Source organism: Microtus pennsylvanicus, chromosome 17 (genome assembly GCF_037038515.1).
Source record: "Microtus pennsylvanicus isolate mMicPen1 chromosome 17, mMicPen1.hap1, whole genome shotgun sequence".
NCBI classification, from domain to species: Eukaryota; Metazoa; Chordata; class Mammalia; order Rodentia; family Cricetidae; genus Microtus; species Microtus pennsylvanicus.
The window spans coordinates 34,654,334-34,666,900 of NC_134595.1; the positions used below are offsets into that span (position 1 = coordinate 34,654,334).

Sequence of the window (12,567 nt, forward strand, 5' to 3'; positions counted from 1 at the left end):
AACAACCTTCCCAATACCCAGGTGACTTTATTCCCGGGTCCCTGCTGGTTCTGCCATTTGCCCTTTGTTGTCATGGGACTGTCACACTGAACACCGTGTCACTTGTGTGCCTTTGATAAGAGCAGGGTTGAATAGTATTTCTGGTTTGTTGTTTTTGTTTGTTTTATAGGATTTTATTTTGAAGCCCTTGCTGGCTTAGAACTCACTCTGTAGACCAAGTTGGCCTTGAACTCATAGAGATCTGCCTGCCTCTGCCTCTCGAGTGCTGGGATTAAAGGGGTGCTTCACTACACCTGGCTTGAGTAATATGCTTTTTCACTGAACTGAGGATGTTGAGAGAGAACAGTTAGGATGTCTCATGTTTACTATCATTTCTACGCCGAGCCTCTTTCCCGGTTATATTTGCTCTGTGCTGAATAGTCTGATGTTTTTGTTCTTTCTCCTTATCTTCCTTGGTGACTTTGAAGACAGAGGTTCTGTTTTAACCGCGGAATTCAACAAACATCAGTCATATAGAATAGGTTTCACTATGACATTTTCCTGTATATTCGTGTATTTTGGTCATACTCAGCCATGTTATCTCATATATCCTGCTGAGTCCCCTTTCTCTTCTTCACTAGTTCCCCTCTGCTCTCACAGATACCTATTTTTAGTAGTCAGTGGTTACTTTAAGGCTCTTTAAAAAAAAAAATCCTACATTTGGCCTGGTGAAATGGCTCAGTGAGTGAAGGCCCTTGCAGGCAAGGCTGACAGCCTTCGCCAATCCCAGGGGACCCACGTGGTGGGAGAAGAGAACCCGCTGGCATACGCTGCCCTCTGACCTGCACACACTTGCTGTGGCACATGTACACACACACACACAATAATAATAAAAATTAAAATCTTGCACTTTCTGCTTTGTTCGCCGTCAGTTTCTTGGGTGTCTAGTGCTGTCTTAGCATCTGCTTCTGACATGGAGGGACTCGGTCACCTACGGTGTGGTCTGTCGATTACTGCAGGCCTGGGTTGGCTGGAGCAGAAGGTGCCATAGCTCCAGGCCTTACATTGAGTATGAACTGGTCTTTATAAGTTCTTGTCTTCTCTGAGGATGACTGTTTCATCTCCTTCCCAGAGTACACTTACGCTATTTTATCGTATTTCTGTGAAGACTCAGTTTTATAAAGTTTCTTTTTATTTAAAAAAAATTTCTTTGTTTTCATCTTATTTGTTTGAGAGATTGCTGCTTGTATATGTGTACCACGGGCCAGAAGAGGGTGTCCAATCCCCAGGGGAGTTACATACCATCACCACTCCATGTGGGTTCTGGGAAATGAACTCAGGTCCTCTGTAAGAGCAGTAAGTGCTCTTAACCACTGAGCCATCACCTCAGCCCCCCACTCTTGAAGAGCCTTTAAAAGATGAATTCCCCTCAACCCTCAGAGGGAATTGAGAGGATTAATATCTCAGACCCCCCAGTAACCCTGCCGTTGCTGGAAGTGACTGTCTTCAGACCGGTCCCTTTACGTCTGTTTGTTGAGAGCTTCAGAGATAACCTTCTGAGAAGGACCCATGTGAAGTCTTTCAGAAATTAAAATGGGACCTTTAGGGCAGTTCTACTGGGCATGGCAACAGGTGAATCTTGTCTAACACACACAGAGAGCAGTGTCGATGTGGGCACATCCCAGCAGCCTTAGATCATAACTTTGTTTGTTTGTTTGTTTGTTTATTGAGACAAGGTTTCTCTGTGTAACAGCTCTAGCTGTCCTGGAACTCACTCTGTAGATGAGGTTGGCCTTGAACTCACAGAGATTAAAGACATACACCACCCTCGCCCTGCTGAGATCATAGCTTTAGACCAGACCAATTTTTTTCCTTCTGCTATCTGCTGCTCCTCTCTCTTCTCCCTCTCTCCTTCCCTTCCAACCTTCTTTGCCTTTTGCGGGTGGTCTGTATTGTGCACGTACAGTCCAGTCTTGAACCCCTGAGCTCAAGTGACCCTCCTACCTCTGCTCCCAAGTGTGCCCCACCACATCCAGCTGTTTTGTGGGTAAGTGTGGGGGCCAGTGCACACGTGTGTAGGCCCAAGGCCATTTTCAGGTGTCTTTTCTCGATCTTTCTCCACCTTTATTTTTTAGACAAGGTCTCTCACTGGAACTGAGGCTCAGGCTGGCTGGCTATGAGCACCAGGGATCCACCTGTCTCCACCCTTCATCAAAGCTGGGGTTACAGGCACACACCACTATGCTGGGGCTTTCTTGATGGGGTCTGGGGTTCTAAACTCAGGTCCTTGTGCTTGGATGGCAGGCGCTTTACCAATGGGCCGTTTTCCCAAGTCCCAAATGTTTCTTTCTTCCTAATTTTGTGGCATTTTCCTGAGCATGATCTTGTCCCAAACACATATGTGTGCCCAGAGGGTTTTTTTGTTTTTCTTCTTTTTGCTTATCTTTGCAGTCCTTGGTTTTCTGCTGTTAGCGATCTCAGTAGTAACTGTCATAAGTTTATCATCTCTTTTATTGTGACATTGTTCCTTCAGTACAGCAGTGGACACAGGGCTGCTTTTGTCATGACTCCAAAGTCTACCTTGCAGCTTCCAAGCCAGGCTAGCTATTTTTGAAACTGGCCTATGGCACTCTGAGCGTTTTTGTCCGGAGGAAACAGCCTGCCGTTTTGTATTACTTTTAAGCCTCCTCCAGCAGGACTTTTCTAACATTCTGCCCTTAGCAGAGTTACATGGGAGACCTGAGCTTGAGGACCCTTGCCCGAGGTTCCCCTGCACAACCCTAGGAGGCACTTACGACGTCACAGTGGTCCTGCCTAAGCTGGGGCTACTATTGCTGTTATGAAACACTCTAGGGGGGAAAAGCAACTTGGGGAGGAAAAGGTTTATATTACTCACAGGTCCCTATAACATGTTGTTCATCATCAAAAGAGCAGTGAGGGCAGAAACTCAAACAGAGAAGGAACCTGAATGGAGGCAGGAGCTGATGCAGAGGCCATGGAGGGGGTGCTGCATACTGGTTTGCTTCTCTAGCTTGTTCAGACGACTTATAGAACCCAGGACAACCAACCCAGTGATGGCCCCACCCACAATGGGCTGGGCCCTCCCCCATCAACCATTAATTAAGGAAATACTGGCTTGCCTACAGCCCAATCTCGTGGAGGCATTTTCTCAATGGAGGTTCCCTCCTCTCTGATGATTTTAACTCGTGTCAAGTGGACACGAAACCAGCCAGCACAGGTCTACAGCACTCGTCACGGGAAAGGTGCCTTCTTGGGTCTCTGTGGCATGAACCTAAGAAAAGTCTCTTAGGAAACCACTTGAGTCGAGCAGTGTGCCTTAAACTTTTATTGAGATAGCCCTGTCTGTCTATACAAATGTCTGCATGTCTATATGTATAATTTTTTTCTCTTAAATGGGAGTTATGAAGAGTGTGAGAACGGCATTCTACTTCGAATCTTTAAAATACCCAAATTTGGGTCTAGGGCAGGATGGGGTAGGGACAATGGGTAATGAGCTGGCTGTGCAAGGGTGCGGATCTGAGCTCAGATCCCCAGCAAGCACATAAAAGCTCGGCATGGTGGAGTGCATCTGTAAGCCCCGGGGAGTTCCAGATTCAGCAAGGGACTCTATCTCAAAAATCAAACCAGGCGGGGGTGGGGGAAAAGAGGTGAGGAGTGACTGAGAAAGATCCTCACCACTGACCAGCCTCCTCTGCCTCCGCACCCACACATGCATGTACACACGTGCACACACATGTACACACACATTCACACACTCACACACGTGTTCACATGTGCATACAAATGTACACACATGCATACATCTCCACCACTTCCCATCCAAAAATGTCCAAATCTTTTCTTCTCACAGACTCCCTCAAAATCTGTAGTAATGAGAGAAAGTCAAGGAACGGGAATTCTTTTGGCAGTGACGATGTAGCAAAGAAATAAGCCACAAGGATGCGTGATGTGGTGTTCTTTGTTACTCAGGAAGACACTTGGAGGCCTAAATGTTTGCTGATAGGCTTCTGGTTGAATGAGTGATGTTCGAGTTACACAGTGACTTCAGGAAGGCTATTAGAGAGAATGAGAGAACCGAGTCATATATACATTGTTCACTGGAAAAGACAGGGACAGAACTGTAGGTAGAGTGGTTATTTTTTTATTATTTCAAAGACACCATACTTATGTATATGTATAAAAACATGATTGTAACTAGAAACTCCTGGAGAAAACTTCCAAGCAGCCGTTGCACATGGTTACCTCTGGAAATCACTACTGAGTCCTCGGGGCACAATGCAGACATGCACTTTTGTATTCTCTAGATATTTTATTGATGCTCAGATTTATTTTTCTCAGCTATAAATGCATTCTAGTATAATAGCACAAGCTAAAAGCAACATCCTGACCACGGGTGCAGGGTCCTCTCTGGTGGCTGGTTTTGTTGACGCCCCTTCTCTTATCTCGGGATCTCTCTCCTGGTAGCTAGGACCGCGGGGAGAGTGAAGGAGGGGCGATAGAGTTGGAGCAGACCTCAGCTGCACTTGTCCCCGAGGTGCCCGCTGTTGAGGCGGTTAGAGAAGAGCCGGGTGGAGACCACCTTTCCATGCAGTGCCCTGTACACCCGTGAACTCCGCTACCCAATGTCCAGGGCCTGGGGCATCAGCAGTTTGGTCTCGCTTGAGGGAGACGGAAGAGGGGATGAGAGAGAGTGAGAGAGGAAGGTGGGCAGAGGAGGATGGATGAGTGAAGGAAGTGGGCATTAGGCCCTGTTTCATCATTTCTCTAGACGTCAAGTTCTAGAGCCTGGGTTTTTAATCCATTCCAGAGATACCTTCCTTTATACTGAATCCCACAATGACAATCTTCCCCTCCTATGGTGACAGACTCGCGGCAAGGCCTGGTTAGAGCCTGCCCAGGCCATGTCCCTGGGAAAGCACACCTCAGCCTCGGCTCTCTTGTCCTTAGCTTCCACTTGTCGAAGGTGCTTTCGCTGTCCTAGGCAGACCTCGGGCTCGCACTGCATTCCCTCTGGAAACTGGGACTGCCCCTTCTTCCATGAAAGTCATTTTCTGCCTGGACTTCTCTTCCGCACAGCAGAGGCTGGAGTTGCTCCAGGTTTTTCATCTCAAGTCCCCCAGAAAGGGCCCAGGCTTGAATCTGATGTTTTTCACGGCCTCTGAACGGGTCACAGGCCTTGCCTTGAACCAGTGGACAAATCAAGTCCTGTGTCCAGGAGGGATGTGATGTGTTGATTGGGGTCATCCCTGCAGTCGAGGGGGAGTCAGCTGTCCAATCAAGAAAGTGGGTGAAGGAAAGTGAAGGAAGTGAAGGGGAGCTGGGGTCTGGAAATAGCACCCCAGTACTTCCTCTTTCTTTCCTTCTTCCCCTTCCCTCCCCTCCCGTCCTCTTCCCTCCCCTCCCCTCCCCAATCTGTATTACTGGAGACTGACCCAGAGGTGCTGTATATGCTAGGCAGATGCTCCCTTCCTGAGCTAGATCCCCAGGCTCCTTTCTACTTCTAAATTTTGAGTCAAGGCCTCACTCGGCTGCAGAGCTAGTCTTCGGCATGTGACCCTCTTGCCCGTTTCTGGGTTACAGGTTCACACCACAGATGCACACCGCCCCAGGTCCAGCAGTTTTCAACGATGCGGGATTCTCTCTTTGCTTAAACCAGCTTGATTCCGAGTCTGCGTTGTTTCTTGTTTCAATAGGAGTTCTGATGGAAAAAAAGGAGAGACTCATAAACAGAGGAGTCCATTTTGTAGGCGTGTGTGCGTGTGTGTGTATGTGCGTATGCGTGTGCATGTGTGAGTATAATAAAAAAATGAGTGGAATGCCGTGCAAATGGTCCCGATGGTTTTGTTTTATGATGGGTGAGAACACGGTCTTTGAGCCATCCTACTCAGTGAGTCTAATGGTCAATAAATCACATTAGCTCTTCAACATTTCATTACAAAACAGGCTTTGTGTGAAGTGTTCTGCTCAACCACAGGCTAATTCAAGAGTCTAAACATGTTAAGACAAGCTAGGCTAAGCTATGTTGTTTGATTAGATCTAGTAACATGTATTTGTTTTGACTGACAATATGTTCAGCTTAGAATGGGTTTAGCGGACACAAACCCATAGTAAATCAAGAGACATCTGTAAGAGGGAGTAACTGGATATTGGGGCGCCAGGATTAAAAGTAATTTTTCTGTTATTCATTTAGATTTATGTGCATGAGCCCTTTTCCTCTATGTATGTAAGTGCACCATGCACATGCTTGATGCCTGTAGAGGTTGGATGAGAGCATTGGACCCTCTAGAACTGGAGTTACAGATGGTTGTGAGCCTCCATGTGGGTCCTGGGAATCAAACTCAGGTCCTCTGCGCGAGCAGCCAGTGCTCTAAACCCCGGAGCCACCTCTCTAGCCCAAGTTTTCATTTTTTAACTGAAATTTAATGTTTTGAGATGGTTTTAGTATGTATTTCTGGCTGGTCAACTTCAGACTCATCTCTGTGCCTGCCCCTGTCTCCTGCATGCTGGGATTAAAGGTGTGTGTCACCACAGCTAGCTTAAAATGTGCAGCCCTGGCTGGCACTCCCTCTCAGTTTACTTCGGCCCCTTCAGAATATCCTAACAGTATGTGCTGCTCCAATGGACTTCTTTCTTTTTCTTTTTTCATTTATTTGTGATTGTGTGTATGCATGTGTATTATGCGTGCACGTATTTATGTGTGTGTATGTGTGTGTGTGTGCGTGTGTGTGTGTGTGCTGCTCAGAGGTTGATAACAGGTGTATCTTTCAATCACCCTTCACTTTATATACTGAGGCAGACTCTCTCTCCTTGAACTCAGAGCTCATCAATTTACCAGTTTGGCTACTCTAATTAACCAGCTTGTTCTAAGATTCTTGGTCCCCCACTTCTATGCAACACTATGCCCATCCAGTGTTTTAGGGATTCTGGGGACCTAAACTCCATCTTCACACTTGCATGGCAAGTGCTTTACTCCCAAGCCATCTCCCCAACCCCTTGCTCAGTATTTATTACTTGCAGTGCATCAAGCATGGGTTGCTAAGGGCTCATCATTCTCTGCCAGGTTGTCTTAGTTGTTCATCAGTTCAAGGGGGTGAGAGGAACTCTCTTTTCTGCTGTTGGTGTTGCAGGCAAGAACATGAGCCGCCTAAACACAAGCGACAGCTGCTCGTTCGTTGATGTGGATAAGATGATGAGTACCTTGCAGCTGGCAGTCCACATCCCCACCTTCCTCCTGGGCCTGGTCCTCAATCTCTTGGCTATCCGAGGCTTCAGCACCTTTCTGAGGAAGAAGCAGCCAGAATACATTGCCACTTCCATCTACATGATTAACTTGGCCGTCTTCGACTTGCTGCTGGTGCTCTCTCTCCCGTTCAAGATGGTCCTGCCGCAACTGGACTCCCCTTCCCGAGGCTTCTGCACGCTGGTGGAGTGCCTGTACTTCATCAGCATGTACGGCAGCATTTTCACCATCTGCTTCATCAGCCTGGACAGGTTCCTGGCCATGCAGTACCCGCTCCTGGTCAGCTACTTCCGGTCCCCCCGGAAGACCTTTGGGATCTGCTGCATCCTCTGGATCCTGGTATGGATAGGAAGCATCCCTATCTACACTTTCCACAGGGAGATGGAGGAGTACAAGTGCTTCCACAACATGTCCGACGGCACCTGGAGTGCCAGGGTCTTCTTCCCGCTGGAGATCTTTGGCTTCCTCCTTCCCATGAGCATCATGGGCTTTTGTTCCTATAGGAGCATCCGCATCCTGATGGGCCGTAGGGAGTACACTCAAGACTGGGTCCGGCAGAGAGCCTGCATCTGGACCATCGCTATCAACCTTGTCATCTTCGTGGTCTCCTTTCTGCCGGTGCACTTGGGCTTCTTCCTGCAGTTCCTGGTGAGGAACAGCTTTATCTCGGAGTGCAGAGTCAAGCAGAGCATCAGCTTGTTCCTGCAGCTGTCCCTGTGTTTCTCCAACATCAACTGCTGCCTCGATGTTTTCTGCTATTACTTTGTCATCAAAGAATTTCGCATGGGCATCAAGGCCCACCGGCCTTCCAGAGTCCAGCTGGTCCAACAGGACACCACGATCTCCAGGGGTTAAGGGAAGGTACCCCAAGGGAGGGAAATCCCAGTCCCAAATTCTCATAAGAAACATCCTGTGCCTCTTTGACATTCGCTGGCTACCATCTTTGTTCTTTATACCCACCCCTAAGACCTTTCCACAGCATCTGGACGGCTGACGTATGTCACCCTTGGTTTGCGTTTGCTAAAGAACCAGGTGGCTTCTTCATTTCTAAGTCCAAAATGTAGAAAGCAGAAGAATCAAAAAAAAAAAAGAAAGAAAGAAAGAAAATGTAACTTTACTTTAGAAGCCTGTTTCTCAGCTTTCCCATCTTTCCATTCTGTTGGAAGAGTCGAGAAAGGGAGAGACGGAGAAAGGCGTAGGGCTGGGATTCGAGAGCATTTTGGTAGAGATACAGGGAGAGGGAAGAAACATGCCTTCAAGATGGAGCAAGCTTGCACTTTTCCCCAGACCCTTCTGAAGCTCTGTTGGCAATGACTCTATAGAAATGATGACAAAGAGGGCTTTTAAGAGCTGAAAAGATTTCCTTCCAGCCCTAGAAAGGTGCAAGAGGCCATCCAAACCTTCTCATACCCTTGAGACGGACTAGATGGAGGGAGGGGGCTGTGTGAGGCAGGCCACGGGGAAGCAGGAGACACTATGGGGCCAATGGGGCCAGGCTGGAAAGAGGGCAAAATGGAAAGGGTCTAGAATATACTCAGGGAAGGAAAGAGACACACCCGAGCTGGAACCGGATGCCCGCTCTCCTAACACCATCAGAAGCAGTGCTGTCTCAGGACTCAGACAACCTAAAAAAGATAGCTCTCTCGAAGGTGACCATCCTTCTCTCTTGGACAGCCTAGAAACAGATCATTGGACCAGTAGGAAGGAAGCAAGATTCAGTCATCCCAGAATGAAGGAAGAGTCCTTATTGGGTCCTTTCATTGGTTACAGGTCTAGGGAGCTGGCCAGGAACTGGGGGGAGGAAAGGGGGTGGCTTTCTTCACTAGGCGGCAGGAAGGCCTGGGTTGAAAGAAGGCGGTGAGGTGCTCGTCGGTTCCTGGAAGGAAACTCCAGACAGCTGAATCAGTGTTGGAGCCTTCATGGGCTCTTCTCGCTCTGGCGGAGGTGCTGACAGTGACAGCTGCAAGCCTCACTTGCCATGACTCAGCCGTTCCAGAGAGTGAACCGATTAGAAGGATAAATTGTGGGGTGCTTTCGCAAGACGGAAGGAGTGGGATGAGAAGAAATGCATGAGACTTCACACGAATAAGACACAAGGTCTTTAGGAAGAGGAGCAGCTACAGCCCTGACTCACTGGATCCCAGGGATGAGAGACGGGGGGGGGGGGGTGACGTGGGGAGGGATGGGAGAAGATGGAGATGTGTCTCTCATCCGGGACCTGCCCACAGAGCAGAAGGTGGAGGTGAGGCAAGGTGTTAGAGACAGGAGGAGCAGGAAGGAGAGGAAGAGGAGGGAGGAAGGGAAAGAAGAGGAGAGGAAAGAAAAGGAGGCGAGGAGGAGGAAGGCAGATGGATGGGCAGGGAGGGCTGAGGCAGGGAGAGACTAGGAAGGGTCCTTAGGGAAGGTAAAGGCAGAGCAGCTTCCTCTTGAGAGTCTGTCATTGCCCTTGGATTGGAAGCCGAGGAAGGGCTGGTACTTCCAGGTCATGGCGGCTGAGGCAGTGTTTAGATGGCCCTATAGAGCCACCTGTGGGCCACTGAAGGAAAACGTAAGGAAGAGCGTCGAGGGCCTTAGCAGAGCATGAGTCTCAGATCCAGAGCCCGCCTCAGAGCTGGGCCTCCAGGAGCCTGTCAGTGGAGACGCGGGGCCACGCAGACCCGGAAGGAGGGCCCCAGCCTTGAGTGCTGTTTTGTCTCACAGCTGTCCTGGGCAGAGATGCCATCTGTGACTCCGAGACAGCCTGACTGTCATATCCAGCAGAACATTTGGGTATGTCTTGGGACCACCTCCACTGAGTTCTCTCTGTGTACGGAGCCGTTAGCCCATCCAGCAGAGTCCAATAGTCCTGTCCATGTGCAAGTGTGTCTGCCAGGTAGGCGTCCCCAGAGGAAAGGCTTAGCAGGCCTTGACTACCCACCATCCCCATTGATGGCCAATGCTAAAACTGACCCGATGGTGGAAAGGGCTTTGTGTGCCCAAGAGGACCATTGTCTAAGGCAGGGAATCTAGAGACTTAAAATGCGGAGAGGTTCCTGGAGGGGTACAGCAGTGTCCAATCGGTGTGATGACCCTGGATCTGGAGATGGGGGGACAGGCTTGAGAACCCCCTGATTCCTCCCCAAAGAGTGAGTGGAAGGAAAGTCTTGTCTTTTCCCAGGGAGACTTACCTGTGTGTGTCCAGACTCTGGGCCCACGTCACCAGCCCTATGGGTCCGTAACTGGCAGTTGGCCCAGCGGAACAGAAAATAGGGACGGTTAGAGTCGGAGCACAGCCGATGGCGGTCAGCGAGTCGGGTACACCCAGGACTTAGTTGTGGAAAAAGCCCAGATTCCTGTTACTAAAGTCGATGGGGCTAGAAGCTATTGTTTAAGCATAAACGTGACCTTATTTGTACCCAGGCTAAAAAAATCTGACATATCAGCTATGTGTACAGTTGTGAAATCGAGCAAAAATTAACTGGAAAACCAATGTGATTAACATGATTTACCAAATGAATAAATTCATTCAATGCACTATGACTTTGTCTTGGGCTTCCATTTCTGATTCCAGAGAAGAACTGATCACTAAGGGCCCCTCAGATTCAACAACTGTGGACCCTCAGATTCACCAGCCACCAGGACACCGAGTATGGCGTTCCAGGGCACCTATCTCAGGTGTGCAACTGGTCTTCCCAGTCAGTTAGGAGCTAGACCCTGAGGAAGTCTAGTGTCAGTCACATGGGTGCTCAGATATCTGCAGTAGCCACTGTGTCTCATGGAGCCCACAACCCGGCCCCAGTCCTTTTCAGCCATCTTGCTCCACCACAACATGGCCCTGCATCCATTAAGGGGCCCAGCCTGAGAGGCCTGCCGACCATGCATCCTCCAGTGGTAAAGCTCCTCACCTACCCGAGTCCCTGACAGGCATGACCCAATAGGCTTAGGCCTATGACACTCCTTTTTCCTAAGTACCTCAAGTTCCAAGACATGACCCGGATGTGGAAGTAGGGACATCCTCATGCCTCAGCGGTCATTTTTCTGTTAACCCTAGCTACCTCACGGCTGGGCCCTATGCCCTTGGATCCCAGAGGATGTCACTATAGAATGTCTGTTCATCAGCTGCCTTTGCCAGCTTTGTTGCTTACGTGCCTGCTTCCCACGGACCTTTGGAAGGTGACGTCATTACAGTCATACAGTGGAGATGCCCTGGGTTTCTGAGAACGCCCACAGGGAAGATTCTACCCTCTCGAAAGTTACCATGAATCACCAGTAATTTCAAAGATGCTTGAAATGACTGTAGGCTCAGTAGCAGTTGCAGAGACTCGTGAGGATTAGAAAGGACTGGTTTAACGGATCAGCGAGGGAAAGACAGGGTGGGCTTTCTGGCCAGCCAAGCAGGACCCATGTGGAGAGGCCCACCTGCAAGATCCTCCCTGGTCCTCAGAGGGCCAGCTACACTGTGGACAGCATTCTTTGGGGGCCACAGAGAAGCTGGCTGAGGCTGCTGTGAGAATCCCATTCTGAGGACAGGGGACTCAAAGATTTATGGAAGTTGATTTTGGGGTGCACACCCCTGAAACTACCACCTCTCACTTCTCGGCAGTGCCTCTTGGTAAGGCCAGGGCAGAGCTACCCCAGGTACTGAAGAAACATGGAACACAGGAGAGAGGAGCAAAGTGCATGCCTGTCCCCTCTTCCCTCCGTGAACAGTGCTGGGGGAGGGACCGTCACTGTGAGCTACAGCACAAGTGAGGCCCTCTGCCCTTTGGTGTCTGCAAAGCAAAGACTTCAAAGGAATGCTTGTGGGAGCGACCCCGAGCTCACCTTTGAGGCCCCAGGCGGTGCCTTTGCTCCAAAGCAGTCACCTGAGAAACTATAACCAAAACTCATCTGCACAAGGTACATTGCAGTCATGGGGGTGGGAGGAGGTGGGAGAGTGTGGGAGAGGTATTATTGCACAGCACAGTCGGAAAAAAAAAGACCGTTTAATCTGCAAAGTGGGGCTCTGTGGAGCACCTCTCTTTTCTAAGGTTAGCTTTGGATGTCCAAACACACTCCTAATGCTTCCCATTCAAGTCACATCTTGGAAAGGATTGATAGTGAGGAGGGCAAGGCACTTAGGGCCGTTGTTCAGGGATAAGCCAGCCATGACTAAACCCGAGGACGGCAAGAGCTGATTCTCAGAGGCAGCGTCACTCACACAAGCTGGGCCTGACGCAAGGGACCCAGTGCTGGTGGCCAAGGTCCAGGGAGGAGACCGGGTCCTCCCCTTCCCTCTCCAGCAGAGAGGGCCTAGAGACCAGGATCCATAGGATAGTTAAGGAAGGCTCTAGATAGTCTTAGAGTAG

At 49.4% G+C, this 12,567-nt stretch overlaps 1 protein-coding gene across 10 annotated transcripts in view; it reads left to right on the plus strand.

Moving 5' to 3' along the window:
- Gpr55 (G protein-coupled receptor 55) overlaps positions 1 to 10,748 on the plus strand; it is a 65,396-nt gene extending 54,648 nt beyond the window's left edge. For all 10 annotated transcript variants that reach the window (XM_075951664.1, XM_075951665.1, XM_075951670.1 and 7 more), the window contains one exon: positions 7,128 to 10,748. In XM_075951664.1, the coding sequence (XP_075807779.1) occupies positions 7,128 to 8,095 (968 nt within the window). In that variant the 3' untranslated portion in view covers positions 8,096 to 10,748. The remainder of the gene's footprint in view (positions 1 to 7,127) is intronic.
- The last annotated feature ends 1,819 nt before the right edge of the window (positions 10,749 to 12,567 follow it).